This window comes from Leptonychotes weddellii, chromosome 5, assembly GCF_054177405.1.
Source record: "Leptonychotes weddellii isolate Sample4059 chromosome 5, ASM5417740v2, whole genome shotgun sequence".
NCBI lineage: Eukaryota > Metazoa > Chordata > Mammalia > Carnivora > Phocidae > Leptonychotes > Leptonychotes weddellii.
Window position 1 is genome coordinate 152,188,236 of NC_138373.1, and position 23,852 is coordinate 152,212,087.

Consider the following 23,852-nt stretch of genomic DNA (forward strand, 5'->3'; position numbering starts at 1 on the left):
TTAAATGTCTAATATTAAGTGGCTTTCATTTCATATATATTCGTATATCTGTATGTGCACATATGTAAGTATGTATTTCATATATATAAAGAGAGAGACATTCCATCATGAAATAAATAAAATTTTCACTGCATCTATTAGCAACTTGTTATGATCCGGTTTGATTTTGAAGAGGCCATTCCAGCCATTATTTGGGAACAGACTGGGGAGGAGCAAGAATTGGGACAGGAGACTAGCTAAGGGGCCTCCACTAGCAAGGAATGGTAATGGCAATGAAAGTGAAGAATTTACATACTGTGAATTAGAAATGACAGGATTGCTAATGGGGCTGTGAGAGGCCTGGGATAGGGTGAGAAATCCTGGATGAACCAGAGGTTCTGACCCAAGCAACTGGGCAGAAGATGGTGCCCTTGATAAGACAGTGGAGACAGGAGAATGAGGTCTGGGCAGGGGATGAAGCGTACTGTTTGGGATGTGTTGAATCTGAAGTGATTATGAGATATCCTCATGTCAAATGGAGAAGTTGAAAAGGCAACTTGGCATTTTTCTGGTAGAACAGATAAGGTGAAATCAATAATAAAGGTTTAATATAGGTTTTAGTGTTTCTTCAGAAGGTATTTCAGTTCACATTGGGTATTTTTTAAGATTGATTTAGAGAGAGCTCCAGCATGGGGAGGGAGAGGGAGAATCTCAAGCCGACTCAGCGCTGAGCGTGGAGCCTCCCAACCCTGAGATCATGACCTGAGCTGGATCCCACCACCCTGAGATCATGACCTGAGCTAAAATCGAGTCAGACGTTCAACCGACTGAGCCATCCAGGTGCCCCTCAGTTCACATTCTTAATAACCACTCACCTTTATTGAGCATGTGATTGGTGCCCTGCCCTATGCTGTTTTATGCATATTCCATTTAAACTTCCCAAGAACCCTGTGAGGAAGGTGCTGTTGTTCTCAATGTTGAATGAAGAAGCTAAGTCTCGAGAGGTTAGGCCACTGGCCCAACAGTCAATAGTTGGTAGATGGAAGAGCCTGGATTTGTAATAGGCTCCCTGATTCAGAACTGTGCCCTGCCGCTTCCCATGCATCTTACTATGAGCACACAGCTCACTGTGATTTTTCTCTTTTTTCAGGGTTTTGGTTTTTTGCACTGAATGTAGTCTAGACTCATCTTCACGGGCTTGTGTTGCCCCAGGATACTGTCAAAGGTAAGTTTTTAAAATTTCAATACACCGTGTATTAGCAGTGAAATGGGAGAGACTTCATCTTAAAAAGAAGAGTACATTTTGACGTTATTGCTCCTTTCCTGAGTTGTTCCACGAGGGTATTTAAAGTGGCCATCACATCAGCTCTTTGCATTTCTACTTCAGTAGGTCCCTTTAAAAAGCACATCAATCCAAATGATTGATAGTGACATTTGGTGCCTCATCCTTTTATAAAGCTAGAATTTGTTATTAGGATTTAGCAATTCCACAGTTTTCTGTGAGCGTATTCCTAGTTTCTCTGCCTCTAGTCTGTCCTTACTCCAGTCTGTCGTCCACATTACTGCCAGGACTAGCTTTCAAAATGATGTATTTACTCATGTCACTCCTTTGCTCAAACAGCTCTCATGGCTCTCAGTTGCTACAGACGCCATCCTACAAACATCCTACAGAACCTAATTCCAATCAATGTTTCTGGCTGCTTTTCTAGTGCACCCCTATCTGTTGTGAGCCCTACCGGGCCATTTTCTATTTCCCAAATATATAGTTCTTTTTCATGGCTTTGTGCCTTGGTCAATGCTTTTCTTTTCACTTGGAGTTTGGAAGAGGGGAGAAGAATGCAGCTATCCGCTGCTCTTTCTCGTATCTTTCCTGTTGTCCCCTCTCCCAGGCCACCTTGGCAGAATTTCTTTCTCATCTGTATTCTAGGTGCACCCGTTACTATGACTATAATAAAGCATTCAGTATTTTACATTAGCGTTATTTGTCTCTGTCTCCTTTCCTAGTCTGTAAACCCTTTGAGACTTCTTGGAAAGGAACTAACTGGTTTTTTAGTGCCTGTTGGCTGCTCCTGGACACCTTGCTGAGTGCTATGCATATATTATTTCATTTAATCCTTGTAACACCTCCTTCTGACAAGTTTTATGGATGAAAATAATGAAGATTAGAACGTTAAGTGCCCAAGATTACACAGCTAATAACTGACAAAGAATTATGAATGACTCTGCTCCTTCAAAGCCAAAACTTGTTCTACTGTAGTACTCTGGCCGAGCACCATCTGGTGTGTGGTAGGGACCCAGGAAGTATCTATTGAATTGATACCTATTGCAGTTTAAATAAAAAGGACTTTAGTTGATTAATTCGGTCATTTCTACCTAGAAATTTATTGACTGTTAAATGCCGGGTATACAGCTTTAGATAAACGATGAATACAGACATTAACAAGATACAGTGTCTGGTGTCAAAGAGTTGATGGTGTCATAAGGGAAGCATCTGTGTAAGCAAGTAAAGCCAGTAGAGCGTTACAGATCATGTAATAGAATTCAGACAAGATCCACCGGGGACACTGAGGAAGGAATCGCCAGTTCTGCCTAGAGATGGATCAGGAAATACTTTGTAAAAGTTGAGTCTTGAATGATGAGAGTAGGGTGTTCTCTGGTGGCATCAGGGAGGGAAAGGCAGAAGGGGTAGTATGAACAAAAACATGGAAACTGGAAATAATCTGGCACATCTGTGAAACTGTAAGTAGTTCATTATGCCTGGAGCAAAGGGAAAAAGAGGTCTGGCTGATGGCACCGGAGAGACAGGTGAGGGCTAGATCCTGGAGAGCTTGGAAGGTACAAATATATTTGCCAGCTTTTAGAAAAGACCGAGCATGGGTGCGGTATGATGTATGGTTTTACTCATGTTTGTCGTTACCGTTTGTTGAGTCCCGTTCTGTGTGTGCTGCAGCAACACCAGGTCAGTGGTCACTTAACCACATAATGGCAAGCTGGTGACAGCTCGGAGGTGAAATCATGTGCCAGAGCAGAAATCAAATGCTTGTGTTGTCACGTCAGCTTTGACAGCTTTACTACCACTTGTTCGCCCCCTCCAGTGAATTTTCACATAAGTGCACTTTGCCTTGACTTTTTCATCACTCTCTTAGCACCAATACACTGGTCCTTTGTCACTTCTCGAGTGGAGCCCCTAGCTCAACCACATACTTTTGCATGGCCTACTTTATTCTCCTTCCATTTTGTCAGAAGGGCAGTAAAACTCACTTAGACCCTTACACACAACTCTAAGCCGTGGCTTCACAAGAATGTCAGCAAGGCTTTTTCAAGAAACACCTTAAAAACTATTAAGAATAGTTCCAAAACCACACACACACAAAGGAGGACAAATTAAAGAAAGGAGAAATAGAAAAATAGGTATGATAGGACATATAGTAAGTAGGCAGACTCTATGGTATTAATCAGGAAAGATTTTTAGAAATAAAAATTGACTGGATATTAGAAAGATAGAGATGTGGATTGGTGGTGAGGGGAAGGGTTTTCAAATTGGGTATGAACTGCATAAATAGAAATTAAATTTGAAACTAATAATACAATATATGTTAATTAAATTGAATTTAAATACATTTTTTTAAAAAGAAATTAAATTAGCAAGCTGTGTGGAGAGAATAGAGAGAAGATCTGCCTGTGTGAAGTGGGGGATAGTGTGTGCATGGGGAGTAGCTAGAAATAGAGTTGAAAAGTTTATAAAGTAAAAGTCTGCTGTTCGTATTATGGCAGTGGGATAATTGGGAAGATAAGACCGATGTAGAAAACTTAATTCTGAAGAGGAGACGTTCCAGATATAACCTGGAATTGAAGGGGACCTGATAAGAAACATTCTCTCCCCTGAGCAAGTTCTGAACCACAGACATATAGGATGAAGGAGTAAAGCAGGTGGAGATCAGACTTTCACTTTTATTACTAATAAAGTTGACATAGAACGGGGCTTGTGTCTAAAAGCAAGTCAGCTTTCTAATACTCAGCTCTGAAACTTAACGGGTTTCCTCACCCAGCAGTACTAGTTAGGGACAGACTCGCCTTCTAGAAGGAAGGAGCAGAGCAGAATAGGTGCCCCCACAGGAAAGGGCCTGGGGGGTGCTGGACTATGCAAGCCCAGTTTCCTCTTCCAAACTCACTGACCGGACAAGTCACTTCACCCTGACAGCATGTTAGGAATATAAGGCCAATAGTAGTAAAGGGATATTGCCTCCCATGGAAGGAAGCATCGAGGGTGGGCAGGTTTTCCTCCCCTAACACAGAAGAGCTCGTCTCCTAGCACATTGTCTCCTAGCACCAGTGTAATCCAGGTCATGTCGGGTGTGTCCTTCCCCTCTAGGACAGAGGGGGTCTCAGAACAGTCCTGCTCCCACTTTCAAGAGGACAAACCCCCACTACCACCCACTCTTCTCTTGGATATTTTCTTGGGCAAAATTGATATGCAAAATAGATTATGCCTTCAGGAGATCCTAAAATAGATCAGAACAGTATATAAATTATATGAACTCCAAGGCTAAACAAAATGGTTTCAGCACTGTCCCCATAGCCACCAGATTCAGAAAGTAAGTCTACCTCCTGCCCATGAGCAGTAATTTCTGATAAATGTAGGTTCTCAGAATGCTGTACTCAGTCTTGCCACGTTGGTATCTGAGGGAGGGAGGATGGATGAGGTCCTCTTGGTTTGAGCCTCTCCAGGATATCCAGTTAGCCCACGCCAGTGTACAGAATCCACGACTGGGACACTTCCACCCAATTTGGAAAAATCTGCCAGCAGGAGGTTAAATTTGGAACTGGGCCTTTACTGTATCTCAAAAAAACCCAACCAATGTACACTGTCTTCTGCTTTAAAGATTAATACTTGAAGTATCACCTTCTTTTTGCAATATTTAGGGATTTATAGTAGTGGCAGCCCCAGTTACCAAGTTCCTTCCCTTCCTGTATAAGTTCCCTGCCTCCCTGCCTTCTATGAGGATAGTGAGACATCTCTTTAATTTCCATTTCCTGTTTGGATTGCCTGTGTAAGCTGAGCACAAACAATTTAAACATAAACTTCACTGGTTTTGTAGCACATGTGTCGTTTGAAATTCAGCTGCCTTGCAGCTTATGTGCAACAAATAATTGTTCTACTCATTAATATCTAAAAGTATGAAGAAAGTCTCTTTTCCCTAAAGTCTAATCTTTGCCTCAGCCATGCCTGCTTAGGAAAAGCTGTGCCTGCATAATTCAAGGTCAGGAGCAGCCTTCTGTACTTTGAAGCCAACCAAGCCTGCTAATGCCCTGTTCCCTTTGCTGAGGCCAGCACAGCGGGCATTTGCTTGCTAGGCCAGAGTGGCCGATGAGTGCTGAGGTCACTTGCACAGCTGACATTTAGATGAGCCTTCAGTACCACCACCACAACGGACTGCGGCTTCTTTCCTTGCTGTCGCCAGCAAAGCCCCCAAGCCTTTGCTAAGGCTTGTGTGCCTGGTGTATTCAGCCTTGTCTCTATAGAAACAGCCACTACCTGAAGACAAAGTTACCATAACTACAGTCATCACTAATGTCAAAATACAGTTTAGCCTGTGGTTTATAAACTTCTAATTCGGCCTCAATAGTGTAAAGCTGGTGTGTGACAGTAAAAATGCATGTGGCCTCATGTAAACCTCTACAAGATTGAAACACGTTGCTCTCTCGTTAAAAAGACCAAGGCCCAAAGTCCTGCCCCAACAGAAGCCTTAGAAATTCCACATGCATTTTACTCCCCAAATTTTCCTTCATGCGTATTTATCAAAACTTTAGTTTCACATACCAGATATTAGGGTCTTTGAGAGACCCAGTAAATAGCACTCTTTTTCCCTTGGCTGAGTTCTATACCAACTGAGAAATAAAAGAGTAGGGCATTTGAGAGACCGAAATATCATCTCTGTTACTAATAAAGCTATATTGGAGAATATGGCGTACATCTATAGGCAAGTGAACTTCCTAGCACTGAACTCAATATTCAACAGGCTTACCTAGTCCCAGGTAATTGTGAGGGGCCTGCATTTAGGGGAACAAGAGCAGAGGAAAGTGCATGCTCCCTGGGGACAGCTGGCTCCCAAAAGGAAGAGAAAAGGGCTGAGCTCACGTACCCTGTTTCTCCCTTTGATCTCACCATTCAGAAAGGATCCTCCGGGGTGGAACCTGTACCTGTGGAGAAGAGCCAGGAGGGAGACCTCGGGAGAGGTGAAGGAGGTTCCTCTTTCCAAGCACATTCAAACGGAAATGGCACAGAAATCATTGGGGTGTCTTTCTCTGTCCGCTGTCCGTATAATGCATCATTTATGAATACAGTCTCTATTTCTGTAAAGTAGAATGAGAGCTTAAGGACATTTGTGAAGCAGTTTGCATACGACATCCTTCTAGGTAGCTTCCTGACTTTTTCCAGTGCTGTCAATTTAATTTTCATAGAAAGAGCAAGTTTATTTTTGCACAACTGTCATAAACAGATGAGGGGCAAAACCAGCTAGAGAAAGCCTGTTTCCCTTGCGGTGAGCATCTGTTTCACACTGGGAATGGGCAGTGTCAGTTCATCTGGAGTGAGTGAATGGGGCTTGATTAACAGAGCTCCCACTGTACCAATTTTACATTTCATGTCACATAAATACACAATGGTTCCCAAAAAACCTCATTAGGTGAGCACAGTAGATATTTTGATACTCCTCTCCTACCCAGCAGATGAGGAAACAGATTTCCACACCATATCTCCAGGCTGCTGCATTTATAAAAAGAGTCTCTGCACACACACATCCTGGGGCAAGCATCTTTTTAGCTTTTATATTTTGTAGGTATGAACCTTTTATTTTTTTTTTAAAGATTTGTATTTATTTGACAGAGACACAGTGAGAGGGAACACAAGCAGGGGGAGTGGGAGAGGGAGAAGCTTCTTTAAAATCTTTTAAAAAAAATAAAATATTAGAAAGATTTTAAAACATTGATTACCTGTAATGTGATGGAGATTTGTTTTGTGTCAGTTTGAGTAATTATTCCTCAGGAATTACATACTGAATGAAAATTTGAATGTTACATACACTTTATTAGTAGTTTCCTTTTGGTACATTTTAATTCATAAAATTTTAACCCAACTTGACTCATTTTATTCTTAGAGGAAAAATTACTACTTTTTATTGTTTTGCCCTAGGACAGCCTGTTCTCATGTAAAAATAAATTAATTGATATTTAGTTCATTAAGCAAATCCTCTTAAAAAAGTAGGATCCACCATTAGCGTGTACCATAATTTCAGTTAAAAAATATACCACAAATATTGAACATAAATGATAAACCCAGGAAACCCGGCCAGTTTCAGTAGCCTGTTGTAATATGTGGGCAGCATGACCTGCTACAGCCTAACAGCTGGCCCACTGCTTTAAATAGGTGGGCGTCCTTTCTGACGGGTCACCGTTTGTACTGTATGAATTGCTGAAGATCTTCACTGTCACCTCTGCCAAAAATCAAGAAAAAAGAAGAAAGAAATCTAGAACTGTTTAATACCCCAATGTCTTCAACCTTTCCTAACTATCCTCCCCTAAGGTAGGGAAAATTCCCTCCTACCTCTCTCCTTCCCTTCTTACCAAAGATGTGTACACACACACACACACACACACACGCACACACATTACTTAAGGTCATTGCCTCCTTGGTGATCCAGTTTCAATCTAATCTTTGAAAAACTGATTTTTGCACTGAATTCCTTTTTTTTCTCCTCTTACCTCTTTTAGGCAGTATTTGTGTGTTTCTGCAGAGTTTTGCACAGAGTCTGTTCCCATGCAAACCAATGAGGGAGAAGTGTCGGAAGAAAGCAGTTCCAAGGTCAGTGAATTACTAAAGATGCAAACACTTTGGGTAGAAATTAAAAACAGGTAGTGGGTGAGTAGAGTGGGTGTTTTGTTTTAGGTGAATTTAGAAACTAGCTTGATTTAAATTAAAACCTAACCTAAGGTTGAGAAGATTTTTTTTTCTTCTTGATAGCCATTTTTGTTGTGCTCCATGACCAATTTAAAACCAATTTTACTGAACTCATAGAGAACTTTATGCTTCGTTTGTGCAATGGTGGCACTTTATCTTTTAATGTTTTATTGTGCAAGTTCTATATTCTTATTTTAAGAAATTAAAATGAGTCAGAAGTGTGTAAGGTAAAAAGTAAAAAGCCTGTCCCTTATTCCTGCTGCACAGAGACATTATCAATAATTTTTTAGACATTTTTTACTATAAATTTTTAAATGGTAATTTGTTAGGTTTGGGTTTTCAAGCTAAGGCGTGAATGAATGTTAACCACTGTCAAACCCTGTATATAAATTGTTATCTGTGTGCTTATGTATATCTCTATATCTGGCTCCATGTCCTGACTCTCCTGGGCTTTTTCTCTGCCTGGTCATATGGGGACCCTCAGTGTCACCTTTATGTCTCTCTCCTTTCAAAGTTGTCCCTAGTCCTTCCTGGGCACTCCAAGGGTATCTCACACTGTGTCCTGCACAGTGCCCAGTCTGCTGCCCTGGACCTTCCTGAGGGGAGTCTTTTTGCTGCTGCCAGTGCTGCTGGTACTCTCTGTGGGAGGGCTTTTTTCCCCTGGTCACTAGAACGCAGTTTTGTATGACCTAATCACTTTCTCGCAGAGCATTCTACTGTTTTAGTGAAAGCCGCTATTGTAAATACTGAAGGAAGACAAGTTGACAGAGTTAGTATTAATGTAAAACTTCAGAAGCCCTTGAATCTTTTGGAGACACAGTGACTATTCCTTATATTTTTCCCAAGGACCACTTCAGGGCTTATTTAATTTCCCTGCTGTGTATGTAAAAGAGAAAATTGAATAGCACTAACACAGTTACCCATGAATCTGTCTCATTGTTCCACACTTTAGAAGTTAAATATGAAAATTATGTTCTGTAAAAAGTCTTTGATGACATATCAGGAAATCCAAAGGCGAGGATATGGACTTCGTTGGCCTGATTCCCTTAGAAAGAGACTCGTGTGATCTAATTTATTTAGTATTTATGTGCCTATGTTGTCACACTGATCTGAAAACAGAAACTATTTTGTCTGTTATATGTGGCTTTGACTCACTAAATGCAGTGATCAGTTTTCTTAGTGCCTGGTCTAGCTATTGCACAGTGGAACTGTGCATCACGAGGTAGGCTCCAGTTCTAGTGTAGATTTACTGACACATCTTGGACTATAGCTGTTTATTTATGCTCTCTCTTTTATTCTTTTAAATTGAGGTATTATTAAAAAAATAATACACCTTTATAGTCATTCAGTTAATTATATAATTCACAGACACTTACGGGACACCAGGTATGTGCTGATGGTCCCAGGTATGGTGTGCAGAGTTACATAAGGCAGGGTCTCTGCATGTTGGGAACTTATAGTCTAGTTGAGGGAGGGAACTATACCATAAGGGCAATGATAGTGGTATTAACTGTGTGGTATTAGGAGCTAGGTCAAAGCAAAGAATTCCTTCTGGATAAGCTTCATGATAGGTGACACTGGAGTTTTGTTGGAAAAATAAGGGGTTTTTGTTCATTTTTATTGGTTGGTTGGTGAGTGGGTGGGTGGAGGTGGGAAGGGCATTATAAACAGAATGAAGCATATGTCGCATATATAAATGGTGAAGTCTAACAGGAGATGGTGAAAAGATTTGAGTGCATTTCAGATATCTTGCTGTGTATTTTTTTTTATTTTTTTTTTAAAGATTTTATTTATTTATTTGATAGAGTGAGAGAGCACAAGCAGGGGGAACAGTAGAGGGAGAGGGAGAAGCAGGCTCCCCGCCAAGCAGGGAGCCCGATGCGGGGCTCGATCCCAGCACCCTGGGATCATGACCTGAGCCGAAGGCAGACGTTTAACCATCTGAGCCACCCAGGCGCCCTGATATCTTGCTGTGTATTAAACCACACCAAAAATTAGGGGTTTAAAACCACTATCACAATCTCTTGGGCAGAAGAATTCCAAATAATTTATGTAGATACTTCACCCTCAAGGATGTGGAGCCTAAGTCCCCATTCCTTAAGTGTGGCTTCACATAGTGGGGAAACCTGACAAACAGCATCTCAACCAGATGGTCAAGGTCTACATCGACAGGTAAGTCATGTTTATAGTACGTACTGTTGATGTGATGGGCTGAAATGGTACCTTTCCTCAGTGGTCTTCTTCCCCAAAACCCGTTGTCCCACTCTGATCATGAGAAAAACATCAGACAGATCCTGACAGAGGGATGTCCTACAAAATACCTGACCAAGACTACCCTCGAAACTGTCAAGAGAAAACAAGATACGTCTGAGAAACTGTCCCAGCCAAAAGGAGTCTAAGGGGACATCATGACTAAATGTAATACAATATCCTAGGTGAGATCCTGGAATAGAATAAGAATGTTAGGTAAGAACTAAGAAAATTTGAATAAAGTATGGATTTTAGCTAATAATAATGTGTCAGTATTGGTTCATTAATGGTGACAAAGGTACTGAGATAAGATATTAATAATAGAGGGAAAAAATATATATATAAATAAAATCACCACCGCAGCCTTTGATTCTCTCTCATGATCAGTGATTTACTGAGCTCTATAGGGCAGTTCTGCTCCAGAGTGGTACTGGGGGGCTGCAGTCATCTGGAGGCCCAACTGGCCAGAAACCTCCAAAATGGCTCACTTACATGGCTGGCAGCTGGCAGCTCAGCTTGAGGCTGTTGACCTGAGCATCAAGGATCTCCTCCATATGACCTGTGTACATGGCTTGGAATGTTTCTCACAGCATGGCGACTGGGATCCAAGAGGGAGTACTGCAAGCATGCAGAAGCTGCAGCCTTAGAAGTCAAACAGCTTTCCTTTCCCCATCTTCTGGTGAATTAAAGCCAGTCCCAGGGCTACCCCAGATTCAAGGGGAGGAGAAACAGATTCCACCTCTCAGAGGGAGGACAAGGAGAAAATTTGAGCTCATCTTTAATAGTGATTAGATGTTGGGTTCCAGCTGAAGAGGAGGGAATGACGGAGACCATTATCTAAGATTATCTTAGGCTAAGGAGTTCAAGAACAGGCAATAGGTTTCTAAAGCATGGAGGTGAGATGTGCATTTTACTTTATGATTTACTCTCATAACAACTAGTGTTAATGTAGAGGACACACTAGAATATCTGCATCTCGACACTCAAATTCTCTGTAAAGAAGGAGAATCTGATTGGCCCAACCCAGCCTGTGGCCTGATTTCCATTAGGTCTTGAGTTCTCCGAGTCAGGTGGCAGGGACCACAGACAAGCAAGTAGATCCCATGAAAGGACATATGAAACAGGAGGCAACAGCCAAGACTCCTGGGACAGTCTCCAGTCAATGCTGATCTTCCGCTATATTTCTTACCAAGGATGGATCAGAATTTTTAATTTCAACTGCACAGCTATTTCTCACTTTACATTTAGTATAATTTAGGTTGATACTCTAAACGAGTTGGTGTTGGTTTACTAGTTGTAGAGATTCTGCAGCTATAGGCTTGGAATGTTTATTTTTTAAGTGAAATCTGGCAAGCATAGTAAAAATTATCATAAAACTGAGCAGTTGAGTATTTGTGATCTCATTCTCTGTACTTCTTTATATAGTTAAGCATTTTATAATAAAACAATAAAAACAAATAAGCTCTAGAGTTTAAGAATTATAGCTATGGATTTAAGTGCCCATGTGTCTTTATTAATTACCATAAATAAAAAAACAATGAATCAGGAAGCAAACATTTTAGTTATAATGTTCTCTTTACTGTTATCAAAGTAATAAATGAATAAATGTAGTCTTTGTCTACAAAGAATAAAGTGATCTATTGATTGGCTTTATATCAAAGAGTTAAATGAGACAATTTAGACTAAGTCTTTTGCTTGCTTTTTTTTTTTTTTTTTTAGAAAGAGAGTGAGTGGGGTGGGGCAGTGGAGGGGGAGGGATAAAGGGGGAGGGAGGGAGAGAATCTTAAGCAGGCTTCAAGCCCATCGTGGACCCTAATGTGGGGCTTGATCTCACTACTCTGAAATCATGACCTGAGCTGAAATCAAGAGTCAGATGATTAACTGACTGAGCCACCCAGGTGTCCCAAGTCTTTTGCTTCTTTAAGTTTAGGATATCTCTATCTGAGACTGAATCTAATTTAGCAAATTATAACAAGATCTTATGGCTTTTGGTATTTTAAGAGCAGACTGGGAAAGAAACTATGCAGGATAGGTATTTTTCCCATTTGTTTTCATAGCTGGCAAACAACATAAATTGCATTGGATTCCAAGTCTCACTCCAAAGTCCATGCTAAGTTCAGTCCTCCATCCTGAAGAAGTTACATGAAGAGTAATCAATTCTGTTTACTTATATCAGAGAAACTCCTTAGAAAGGTCGCCTGGTGTAGAAGAATGCATACAAGGAGAGTGGGTGCTTTGTGCATATGAATAATGCTGCTGTGAACATTCCTGATAAGGTTTTGTGCCTTCGTTTCTCTTGGGTGAATAACCAGGAGTGGAATTGCCAGATCATATGGTAACTTGGTGTTTCATTTTTTTTTTTTTAAAGATTTTATTTATTTATTTGACAGAGAGATAGCAAGAGCAGGAACACAAGCAGGGGGAGTGGGAGAGGGAGAAGCAGGCTTCCCGCCAAGCAGGGAGCCCGATGCGGGACTCGATCCCAGGACCCCGGGATCACAACCTGAGCCGAAGGCAGACGCTGAACGACTGAGCCACCCAGGCGCCCTGTGTTTCATTTTTTGAAGAACTGCCAAACTGTTTTCCAAATGGGTATACCATTTTATATTCCCACCAGAAGTGTATAAGGGTTCTAATTTGTCCATATCCTCACCAATTTGTTTTTGTATGTATTTTTTATTCTAGTGAATATGAAATACTATCTCATTGTGGTTTTGATTTGTACCTGGCATGCTTTTTTAAATGTAAGTGAAAAAAATAATAATAAAGTAATAATAAGATGAAGGTGACCAGGCCCGCCCTGGACTTTCTGAAACAGGATCTCAAGAGTCGGGAACCTGGGATCTCTGTATTTTCCAAGTGCCCCAGGTGATCCCTAAACCAGTAGTGCACAGACCACAGCTGAACTAAGGGCACTCAGAGGAGGCAGAACCAGTGAATTCTTAAAGTTGTCTCTGAAAGGTAAGACATACACAAACTTCAGAGTAGGGTTGCATCTGGGGGGGAGGAAAAAGATTGAGCTTGGAAAGGGCTGGCTACACAGGGGCCCTCAACTCTTCACTGTATCTGTACTTTTATTTCTTTAAAAAAAGAGGGAAGACGAACCATGAGAGACTATGGACTCTGAGGAACAAACTGAGGGTTCTAGAGGGGAGGGGGGTGGGGGGATGGGTTAGCCTGCTGATGGGTATTAAAGGGGGCACGTTCTGCATGGAGCACTGGGTGTTATACGCAAACAATGAATCATGGAACACTACATCAAAAACTAATGATGTAATGTGTGATGATTAACATAACATAATAATAAAAATAATAAAAATATAAAAAAAAGAGGGAGAAATCTGAAGCAAATATGATGAAGCAAATACGTTAAATCTGAGTGGTGGTTACATGGGTGTGTTTGTTATTTTATTCTCTGTACTTTTTTCTATATCTTAAAAAATTTCCCTAATTTATAAAAATAGAAAATTCTGTTTTCTCTCCAGCCCCAGCCATCACATTTGTATTCCATCTAGCAAAAAAGAGAGAATTTGTCACTTACCTTGAAAGACTTCATGAAAGTTGCACACTCAACTGTGCTTTTATATTTCTTTGACCAGAATTTAATGACATGGCCACAATAAACTTCAAATGATGTTAGCATATGTGTTAGCTAAAATTTATAGGTTCTGTTGCTAAGGGGGAAGTGCTTCTATGTCTCAAAGTCAACTACATTATCCAGTATGCAGTCTTGCCCATCCTGAAGTTGTACAATTGATTCTTTTAAACCTAGAATTTTTCAAAGGGTTTTTCAAAAGACTAATGTAATTCAATGAGGGAAAAAAGGGTCTTTCTTTTTTTTTAAAGATTTTATTTATTTGAGATAGAGTGAGAGAGAGCACAAGCAGGGTAGAGGCAGAGGCAGAGGGAGAAGCAGACTCCCCACTGAGCAGGGAGCCTGATGTGGGACTCCATCCCAGGACCCTGGGACCATGACCTGAGCCGAAGGCAGACACTTAACCGACTGAGCCACCCAGGAGCCCCATGGAAAGGAAGATCTTTCAATAAATGGTGCTGGAGCAACCAGGTAACCATATGGAAATACATGAGCCATGATTGCTATGCCACACACCATACATGAAACCTAATTTGAGATGGATCAAAGACCTAAATGTGAGGGCTAAAACTGTAAAGCTTTTGGAAAACAACATAAGAGCTGTCTCTATGAAAAAAAGAGAGAGAGAGAGAGAGATGTCTCTATGACCTTAGGAGGATTGCAAAAAGCATGAACCATAAAAAAGAACAGTTGCTCAGTTGAATTTCATTTAAAAAATTTAAACATCTGCCAACATGCTGACAGCATTAAGAATGTGGAAAAGCTGGGCACCTGGGTGGCTCAGTTGGTTAAGCGACTGCCTTCGGCTCAGGTCATGATCCTGGAGTCCCGGGATCGAGTCCCACATCGGGCTCCCTGCTCGGCAGGGGGTCTGCTTCTCCCTCTGCCCTCTTCCCTCTCGTGCTCTCTGTCTCTCATTCTCTCCCTCTCAAATAAATAAATAAAATCTTCAAAAAAAAAAAAAAGAATGTGGAAAAGCTACTTGCAATAATACATTTATCTAATAAGGGTCTCATATCTAGAATATATATAGAATCTCTAAAAATCAGAAAGATCAACTAAAAAATGTACAAAAGACATAAATAGTTATTTCACAAAATAAGGTACGCAAATGGCCATAAAAATAGGTTTTCAACATTATTCATAAGGGAAATGCAAATTAAAACTAATGTGATATTGGGGTGCCTGGGTGGCACAGTTGGTTAAGCGTCCAACTCTTGGTTTCGGCTCAGGTCATGATTTCAGGGTCGTGAGATCAAGCCCAATGTTGGGCTCTGCTCTCAGCATGGGACTCTTGGGACTCACTATTCCTCTCCCTCTGCCCCTCCCCCACCTCAAATAAATAAATCTTAAAAAAAAAACAACTAATGTGATATTATTACATACTCAACAAAGTTTGGAAGACTGAACATACCAAGTGTGGCAAGAATGTGGAGCAACTGGAACTCTCATACATTGTTAGAGAAGAGTATCAAATGATACAACTACTTTAGAAACTGTTTCTCAAATATCTAATAAAGTTAAACAGGAGCATCTGGATGGCTCAGTTGGTTGAGTGTCTAACTCTTGATTTTGGCTCAGGTCATGATCTCGGGGTCCCAGGATTGAGTCCTGCATTGGGCTCCATGCTCAGTGGGGAGTCTGCTTGAAGATTCTCTCTCTCCCCCGTGCCCCTTCCCCTGCTTGCACACACACTCTCTCTCTCAAATTTAAATAAATAAATAAATCTTTAAATTTAAATATACAGGGTGCTTGTGTTGCTCAGTCAGTTGAGCGTTGAACTCTTGGTTTTGGCTCAGGTCGTGATCTCAGGTCATGGGATGGAGCCCTGCCTCAGGCTCTACGCTTAGCATGGAATCTACTTGTCTCTCTCCCCCATACTCTCTCTCTCTCTCTAAAATAAACGAATAAATAAAATCTTTTAAAAAATGTAAGCGTATGCCTAACCTATAACCCAGACATTCCACTTCTAGGTGTATACCTAAATACACATGACTGCATAGGTTCACAAGAAGACTTAAGTGAGAACATTCATGGTAGCTTTATTTGTAACAGCCCCAAACCAGACATAGCTTAACTGTCCATCAACAGGTGAATGAATAAACATTATAGTATGTTTGTTCAATGAAGTAGTACTAAGTTTAAAAATTGGACTTTTTTTTTAAGTAGGCTCCATGCACAGCGTGGAGCTCATTGCATGGCTCAAACTGACAACCCTGAGATGAAGCTCTTTTAGCTGAGTTCTGTTCAAAGAGATGCACTTGAGCTAATGCCTAAATGATGTAAAGGAAGCTTTCATATAACAATATGAGAGAAAAGGTTTCTAAGTCAAAGACATAATTCAAAGGCTTTAAGATTGGGTAAGCGAGAAGAAAAGAAATGGAGAGTGTAGTCTAGCATGAGGCAGAGGAGATTTTCAAAAAGGTGGCTTTTTGAAAGATGGCTACTATGAACTGTTACTTAGAGGACAAAGAGAAATAGGGATAGTAAGTGCAAAGGATATTCCACTTAGTAATAAAAAAAAACATTAAGAATTGAAAGCAGGGGGATGCCTGGGTGGCTCAGTCGGTTAAACGTCTGCCTTCAGCTCAGGTCATGATCCCAGGGTCCTGGGATCAAGTCCCACATCAGGCTTCTTGCTCAGTGGGGAGCCTGCTTCTCCCTCTGCCTGCCACTCCCCCTGCTTGTGTGCTCTCTGTCTCTCTCTATCAGGACGAACACTGAGTAATGTATAGAATTGTTAAATCACTATACAGTATACCTGAAACTAATATAACACTGTATGTTAACTGTACTGGAATTAAAATTAAAAATTAATTAAAACAGAAGAAGAAATAATTGAAAATAGCAACTTTATCAGATATCTGCATACCTATGTTCATAGCCGCCTTAATTCACATGGCCAAGAAATAGAACCAACCCAGTGTCCATTGACAGATGAAGGGATAAACAAAAAGAGGTACATCAATGTGCATGAAGCTTGAAGACATTATGCTTAGTGAAATAAGCCAGTCACAAAAATTTGACCTGGAGTGGTCAAAGTCATAGAAATAGAGAGTGGTGTGGTGGTTGCCAGGGACTGAGGGGAGAGGGGAATGGAAAGTGTAGTTTGGGAAGATGGAAAAAACTCTGGAGATGTATGGTGGTGATGGTTGCATGCTAATGTGAACATACTTAATACTGCTGAACTGTACATGTAAAAATGGTTAAAATACCACAATTTTGTATAAGATTTTATTTTATTTTTTATTTTTTATTTTTTTTTTTTGCGAGAGAGAGAATGAGAGACAGAGAGCATGAGAGGGAGGAGGGTCAGAGGGAGAAGCAGACTCCCCGCTGAGCAGGGAGCCCAATGCGGGACTCGATCCCGGGACTCCAGGATCATGACCTGAGCCGAAGGCAGTCGCTCAACCAACTGAGCCACCCAGGCGCCCTAAGATTTTATTTTTTAAGTAATCTCCTCACCCACCATGGGGCTTGAACTTACAACCCTAAGGTCAAGAGTCGCATGCTCCACCACCTGAGCCAACCAGATGCTCCTAAAATAACACAATTTTTTTAAAGTTACTGGGACTTCTGCTACTGGGAAAGATGGAGTATCAGGGACAGAATTCATCTTCCCACTGGAAATAATCACTTAAAAATAGACAGAAAAAATAATCTATATATCTGAAACAACAGTTTAAAAAACACTGGACATTAGGTAATGAAGGGCAGTGATCACTGAGAAATGGAAAACAAATAAGGTGAGTCCTCTGACTATGCCAGCATATTGGCTTGAGAGAGCTTCCAGGCTGCAGTGCAGGGAAGGTCATGATTTCAGGGTCAGGCAGCCTTGCTGAGGGTCTGGAGAGACTAAGGCACCTAGAGATCTGGCCAGAATACTAGAGAGGGAAGAGTTACACACAGAGTGAACTCTGGAGATCTGTGGAGGGTTCATCCTGAGTATTCAGCAGAATACTTTCGGGCACATGTATATGAGGAGACTATTTATGGCTGGGGCAGGGTGGGGCACCAATTCAAGAGGATTAAAAGAAACCGTGCCCATAATACTGCCTCTTTCTACACCCTGGATAACCTCATAATTCATGGAGCATTGGTAGAGCTCTCAGCAGTGGCACTAACAGAGTCCTCACCTCATTGGTAGGGAATGATTAGCCCTGAACTAAACACTACTTTGGTCCAGCCTAGCACATCCTAAAAGCAAGAGACAAAAGGAACAGACTGTTCAAAGTAATCTGTGTCCCAGAACAAAGCTCAAAAATACTTAAAGGAATCCAGAATATTCAGTACTCAGCAAAGTAAAATTCACAATGTCTGGTATCTAAGCAAAGATTATCAGACATGTAAAAATCAGGAAAATACAGACCATAGTGAAGGGAAAAAAATCAATTAATTGAAGTCAACCCACAACTGACACAGATTAAAATTAGCAGACAGGAATATCAAAATACATACTACAACTGTATTTCAGATATTCAAAAAATCATGTAGAAAAATGAAAGATATTTTTTAAGAAGACTCAAATTTCTAAAGTTGAAAACTATAATGTCTGAGATGAAAAATATACTGGATGATATTAGTGGCAGATTAGACATTGCAGAATAAAAGATTAGAGAATTTAAAGTCATACTAATAGAAAATATCCAGCACAAAACACAGAGAGAAAAAAGAGTAAAGAGCAAAATATGGAAAGATGATCAGTGTGCTATAGACAACTTCAGGGAACCTAATACACATGTAATTATAGTCTCTGAAGAAGAGGGAAGGGAGCAGAAAAAAAAAATCTAAGAAATATTGGCCCCAAATTTGATAAAAACTGTAAACCCAGAGATCCAAGAAGTTAAATGTTCCTGAAACATGAAGAAAACACACCAAAGCATATCATAATCAAATTACTCAAAACCAGTGATAGAGAAAATCTTAAAACCAGAGGACAAAAGACACTGTTAACAGAGGAACAAAGATAAGGATTTCTCTATGGAAACAATGCAAAGAAGACGACAGTGGTCTATAAAGTACTGAAAGAAAAATTGTTAACCTTGAATTTTGTAATCAGCGAAATTTCTTTCAGGAATGAAGGCTAAATAAAGTCTGTTTCAGACACACAAAAGCTGAAATAATTCATCATCAGCATACCCTTCCATACTATAGGAAATGTGGAAGGGAGAAGGAAGTGGATGCCAGATGGAAATGCAAATCTATGTAAATAAATGAAGAGCTCAGGAAATGGAAATGACATGGGTAGATACAGAAGACCTATTACTTAAATCTCTTTAAAAGAGAACTGATTGTTTGAATAAAAGTTACACACACGTTGTGGGTTCATATCTATGTAATGTACACCAACAGCAGCCTAAAGGCTAAGAGGGGGAAGATGGAAGAATACTATTGTAAGGTTCCAAGTTATATGTAAATTAGTATAATCTCACTTGAAGAGAAGGGGATACTTCCCAACTCCTTCTGTGAGGTCAGCATTACTTTGATATCAAAACCAAAGACTTGGCAAGAAAAGAAAATGACAGAATAGGATCTCTCATGAAGTAGGTATAACAATTCTGAACAAAATTCGAGCATATGATAATACATGACCAGGTGGGATTTTTCCCGGGAATACAGGGTTGGTTGAGCATTCAGAAATTAATCAGTATGTAATTCATCACGTTAACAAATTAAAAAAGAAAAACCATATGATCAACTCAACAGATGCAGACAAAGCATTTGACAAATGCCACATCCATTCCTGATAAAAACTGTCAGGAAACTAGGAATAGAAAGGAACTATTTGACCTGATAAAGGGCTTTTATGAAGATCCTACAGTTAAACTTAATGGTGAAAGACTGAATGATTTACTTCTAAGATGAAGAACAACAAGATATCTGCTGTTCCCCCCGCCTTCTATTCAGCATTGTACATACGCTGAAAACCACAAAACATTGCCAAGAGAAAATAAAGTCAACCTAAATAAATGGAGAAATATACCTGTTTATGGGTCAGAAGAGTCAATATTGTTTAGATGTTGCTTCTCCCCAAATTGATCTATAGAGTCAGTTCAATCCCTATCAAAATCTTAGCAGACTTTTTTTGTAGAAGTGAAAAAGCTGACTTATAAATCCATATGGAAATGCACAGGACATAGAACAGCTGTATTAGTTTGCTGGGGCTGCTCTAACAAAGTACCACAAACTGAGTGGCTTAAACAACAGAAATGTATTGTCTCACAGTTCTGGAGACCAGAAGTCCAAGATGAGGGTGTTGGCAGGGCCTTGTTCCATGTGAAGGGACCAGGGGAGGGTCTTTTCCAGGCCTCTCTCCTAGCTTCTGGCTTCTAGCTTCTTGCCTTACTGCAGCACAACCCAGTCTTCCTATGGCATTCTTCCTGCATGCATTTCTGTCTTTGTGTCCAAATTTCCCCCTTTTTATAAAAGGACACCAGTCATATTGGATTAGAGCCTGCTCTAATAACTTTATGATTACCTCTGTAAAGACCCCATCTTAAATAAGGTCACATTCTGAAGTATTGGAGTTAAGACTCCAACATCTTTTTGGTGGGGCTGGGGGGACACTATTCAACTTATAACAATGATCAAAACAGCTTTTGAGTAGAACAGAGTTGAAGTGCCAATACTACATGATTTCAGAACTTTTTATAAAGCTACAATAATCAAGACCCTGTGGTATTGGGAAAAAGACAAATTAGGCCAGTGGAATAGAAGAGAGATTCTGACATAGACCCACACATATATGGACAAATGATATTTGAAAAAGGCAATTCTGTGGCGGCAATTCAGTGGAGAAAGGATATTTTTTCAACAAATGGTGTTAGAGCAATTGGATATCCATATGCAAAAAAAAAAAATGAACATAGATCTAGATCTCATAGCATATATAAAAATTAACTGGAAATGGGGGTGCCTGGGTGGCTCAGTCGTTAAGCGTCTGCCTTTGGCTCAGGTCATGATCCCAGGTTTCTGGGATCGAGCCCCACATCGGGCTCCCTGCTCAGCAGGAAGCCTGCTTCTCCCTCTCCCACTCCCCCTGCTTGTGTACCCTCTCTCACTGTGTCTCTCTCTGTCAAATAAATAAATACCTTTTTAAAAAAGTTAACTGAAAATGGACCTTAGATCTAAATGTAAAGCATAGAACTATAATGCTTCTAGTAGAAGATGTAAGAGAAAATCTGTGGCTAGGCAAAGATTTCTTAGATACCACAGCAAAAGCACAACCAATAAATTTTAAAAATTGATAAATTGTCTGGGGCTCCTGACTGGCTCAGTCATACAGTGTGTGACTCTTGATCTCAGGGTTGTAGGTTTGAGCCCCACATTGGGTGTAGAGATAACTTAAAAATAAAATATTTGTGGGGCCCCTGGGTGGCCTAGTCAGTTAAGCATCCAACTTTTGGTTGGCTCAGGTCGTACTTTCAGGATCATGGGATCCAGCCCCATGTCGGGCTCCACACTCAGCATGGGGTCTGCTAAAGTTTCTCTCTCTCTCCCTGCTGCTCCTCCATGCTCTCTCTCTCTCTCTCAAATAAATAAATCTTAAAAAATAAAATCTTTTTAAAATAAATAAATCAAAATTGATAAATTGTACTACATCAAAATTAAGAACTTCTGCTCTTTGAAAGATGCTGTTAATGAGAATGAAAAGATAGCCACAGACTGGGAGAAAATACATGAAAAGCATCTACCTGAAAAAGGACTTGTATCTAGAATCTATTAAAAACTCTCAAAGCTCTATAATAGGAAAAAAACCCCCAAAAACCCCAATTTAAAAAATGAGCAAAGAATTGGAAGACATTTATCCAAAGAAGATATTCAAGTGGCCAGTAAGCCCATGAAGAAATACTCAACATCATTACTCATTAGGGAACTACAAACCAAAACCACAGTGACATACCACTTCACACCTGCTGGGATGGCTGCTATCAAAGGGACAGACAGTAACAAGTGTGGGTGAGGATGTGGAAAAATTTGAACCCTTGGACACTGCTAGTGGAAATGGAAAATGGTGCAGCTGCTTTGAGCAACAGTTTGGTAGTCCTTCCTTCAAAAAGTTGAACATAGAGTTATCACATGACCCAGCAGTTCCACTCCTGGGTATACACCCAAGGGAAATGAAAGCATGTGTCCACACAGAAATTTGTACACAAGTGTTTATAACAGCATTATTCATAATAGCAAAAAAGTGGAAATAATCCAAATGTCCCTCAGCTGATGCTTTAGATAAACAAAATGGTATATCCATATAACTGGATAGTATTCAGCAATAAAAGAGAATGAAGTACTGATATATGCTACAACAAGGATGAAACTTGAAAGCATTATGCTCAGGGAAAGCAGACAGACACAAAACAGCACACATTGTATGACTTCATTTATACATGAAATGTTCAGAATAGGCAAATCTGTAGAGACAGAAGTAGATTAGCCGTTATCTGGTGCTGGAAAGGAGGGTGAAGGGAGGACAAAATGGGAGCGACTGGTAATAAGTACAGATTTCCTTTTTGAGATGATAGAAATGTTCTAAAATTGGATTGTGGTGATAATTGCACAATTCTGTAAATATATTAAAAGCCATTGAATTGTATACTTTCAACAGGTGAGCCTTATGGTATGTAAATTATATCTCAATAAAGATACTTAGGGGTGCCTGGCTGACTCGGTAGAGCATGCAACTCTTGATCTTGGGGTTATGAGTTGAAGCCCCACATTGGGCATAGAGCTTACTCAAAAAAAAAAGAGAGAGAGAACTAAAGCTGCTTAAAAGAATGGTCAAAAATTTGAACAACACCTTACCAGAGAATGGATGGCAAAAAGCTCATGAAAAGATGTTCAATGTCAATGTAATTAAAGTCACAATTAGAATGGGTAAAGTTAAAAAGACTTATCATACCAAGTGTTGGTGAGATACGAAGAACTGGAACTCACATACACTGCTGGTGGGGAGATAAAATGCTGCAGCCACTTTGGAAAACAGAGACTTTTTCTTTTTTTTTTTCAGAGACTTTTTCTTAAAAAGTTAAACATATGGGGGCGCCTGGGTGGCTCAGTTGTTAAGCAGCTGCCTTCGCCTCAGGTCATGATCCCAGGGTCCTGGGATTGAGCCCCGCATCGGGCTCCCTGCTCAGTGGGAAGCCTGCTTCTCCCTCTCCCACTCCCCCTGCTTGTGTTCCCTCTCTCGCTGTCTCTCTCTCTGTCAAATAAATAAACAAAATCTTTAAAAAAAAAGAAAAAGTTAAACATATAGCTACCATATGATCCAACTATTCCACTGTTAGAGGCTGAATTTTCCCTGTCCAGCCCTTGCCCCCAAATTCATATGTTGGAAGTCTTAACCCCCATTACCTCAGAATGTGACCTTGTTTGGAGTTAGGGTCTTTGCAGAGGTAATCAAATTAAAATAAGTCATTAGGGTGGGCCATAATACAGTGTGACTAGTGTCTTTTTTTTTTTAAGATTTTATTTCTTTATTTGAGAGAGAGAGAGAGCACAAGCAGGGGGAGGGGCAGAGGGAGAGGGAGAAGCAGACTCCCAGCTGAGCAGGGAGCCTGACGTGGGGTTCAGTCCCAGGACCCTGAGATCATGACTTGAGCCCAAGGCAGACACTTAACCAACTAAGCCACCCAGGTGCCCCAACTAGTGTCTTTTTTAAAGGGGGAAATTTAGGGGCACCTGGGTGGCTCAGTCAGTTAGGCTCCTGCCTTGGGCTCAGGTCATGATCTCAGGGTCCTGAAATCAAGCCCTGCTTTGGGCTCCTTGCTCAGCTGCGAGTCTGCTTTTCCCTCTCCCTCTTCCCCTACCCCCCACTTCTGATTTCTCTCTCTCTCTCTCTCAAATAAATGGAAAAATATTTAAAAAAATAAAAAGGGGAAATTTACACATAGAGACACAAACAGAAGGAGAATGCCATGTGAACATGAAGGCTGCCGTCTGCAAGCCAAGGGGAGAGGCCTGGAACAAATCCTTCCCTCACAGCCCTCTGAAGGAACCAGTGCCCTTCTTCACGTCCCACTTCTAGCTTCCAGGTCTGTGTGAGACAATCAGTTGCTGTTACCGAAAGCACAC

At 40.5% G+C, this 23,852-nt stretch overlaps 1 protein-coding gene across 9 annotated transcripts in view; it reads left to right on the forward strand.

The window, feature by feature from the left end:
* TNRC6B (trinucleotide repeat containing adaptor 6B) overlaps window positions 1-23,852 on the forward strand; it is a 237,883-nt gene that overhangs the window by 61,581 nt on the left and 152,450 nt on the right. For 4 of the 9 annotated variants that reach the window (XM_081819089.1, XM_081819099.1, XM_081819095.1 and 1 more), the window contains exons 2-3: window positions 1,130-1,204; window positions 7,750-7,840. In XM_081819089.1, the coding sequence (XP_081675215.1) occupies window positions 7,796-7,840 (45 nt within the window). In that variant the 5' untranslated portion in view covers window positions 1,130-1,204; window positions 7,750-7,795. Of the gene's footprint in view, window positions 1-1,129; window positions 1,205-6,152; window positions 6,217-7,749; window positions 7,841-23,852 lie in introns of all 9 variants that reach the window. The other 5 variants (XM_081819091.1, XM_081819096.1, XM_081819092.1 and 2 more) reach the window with 2 other exon arrangements.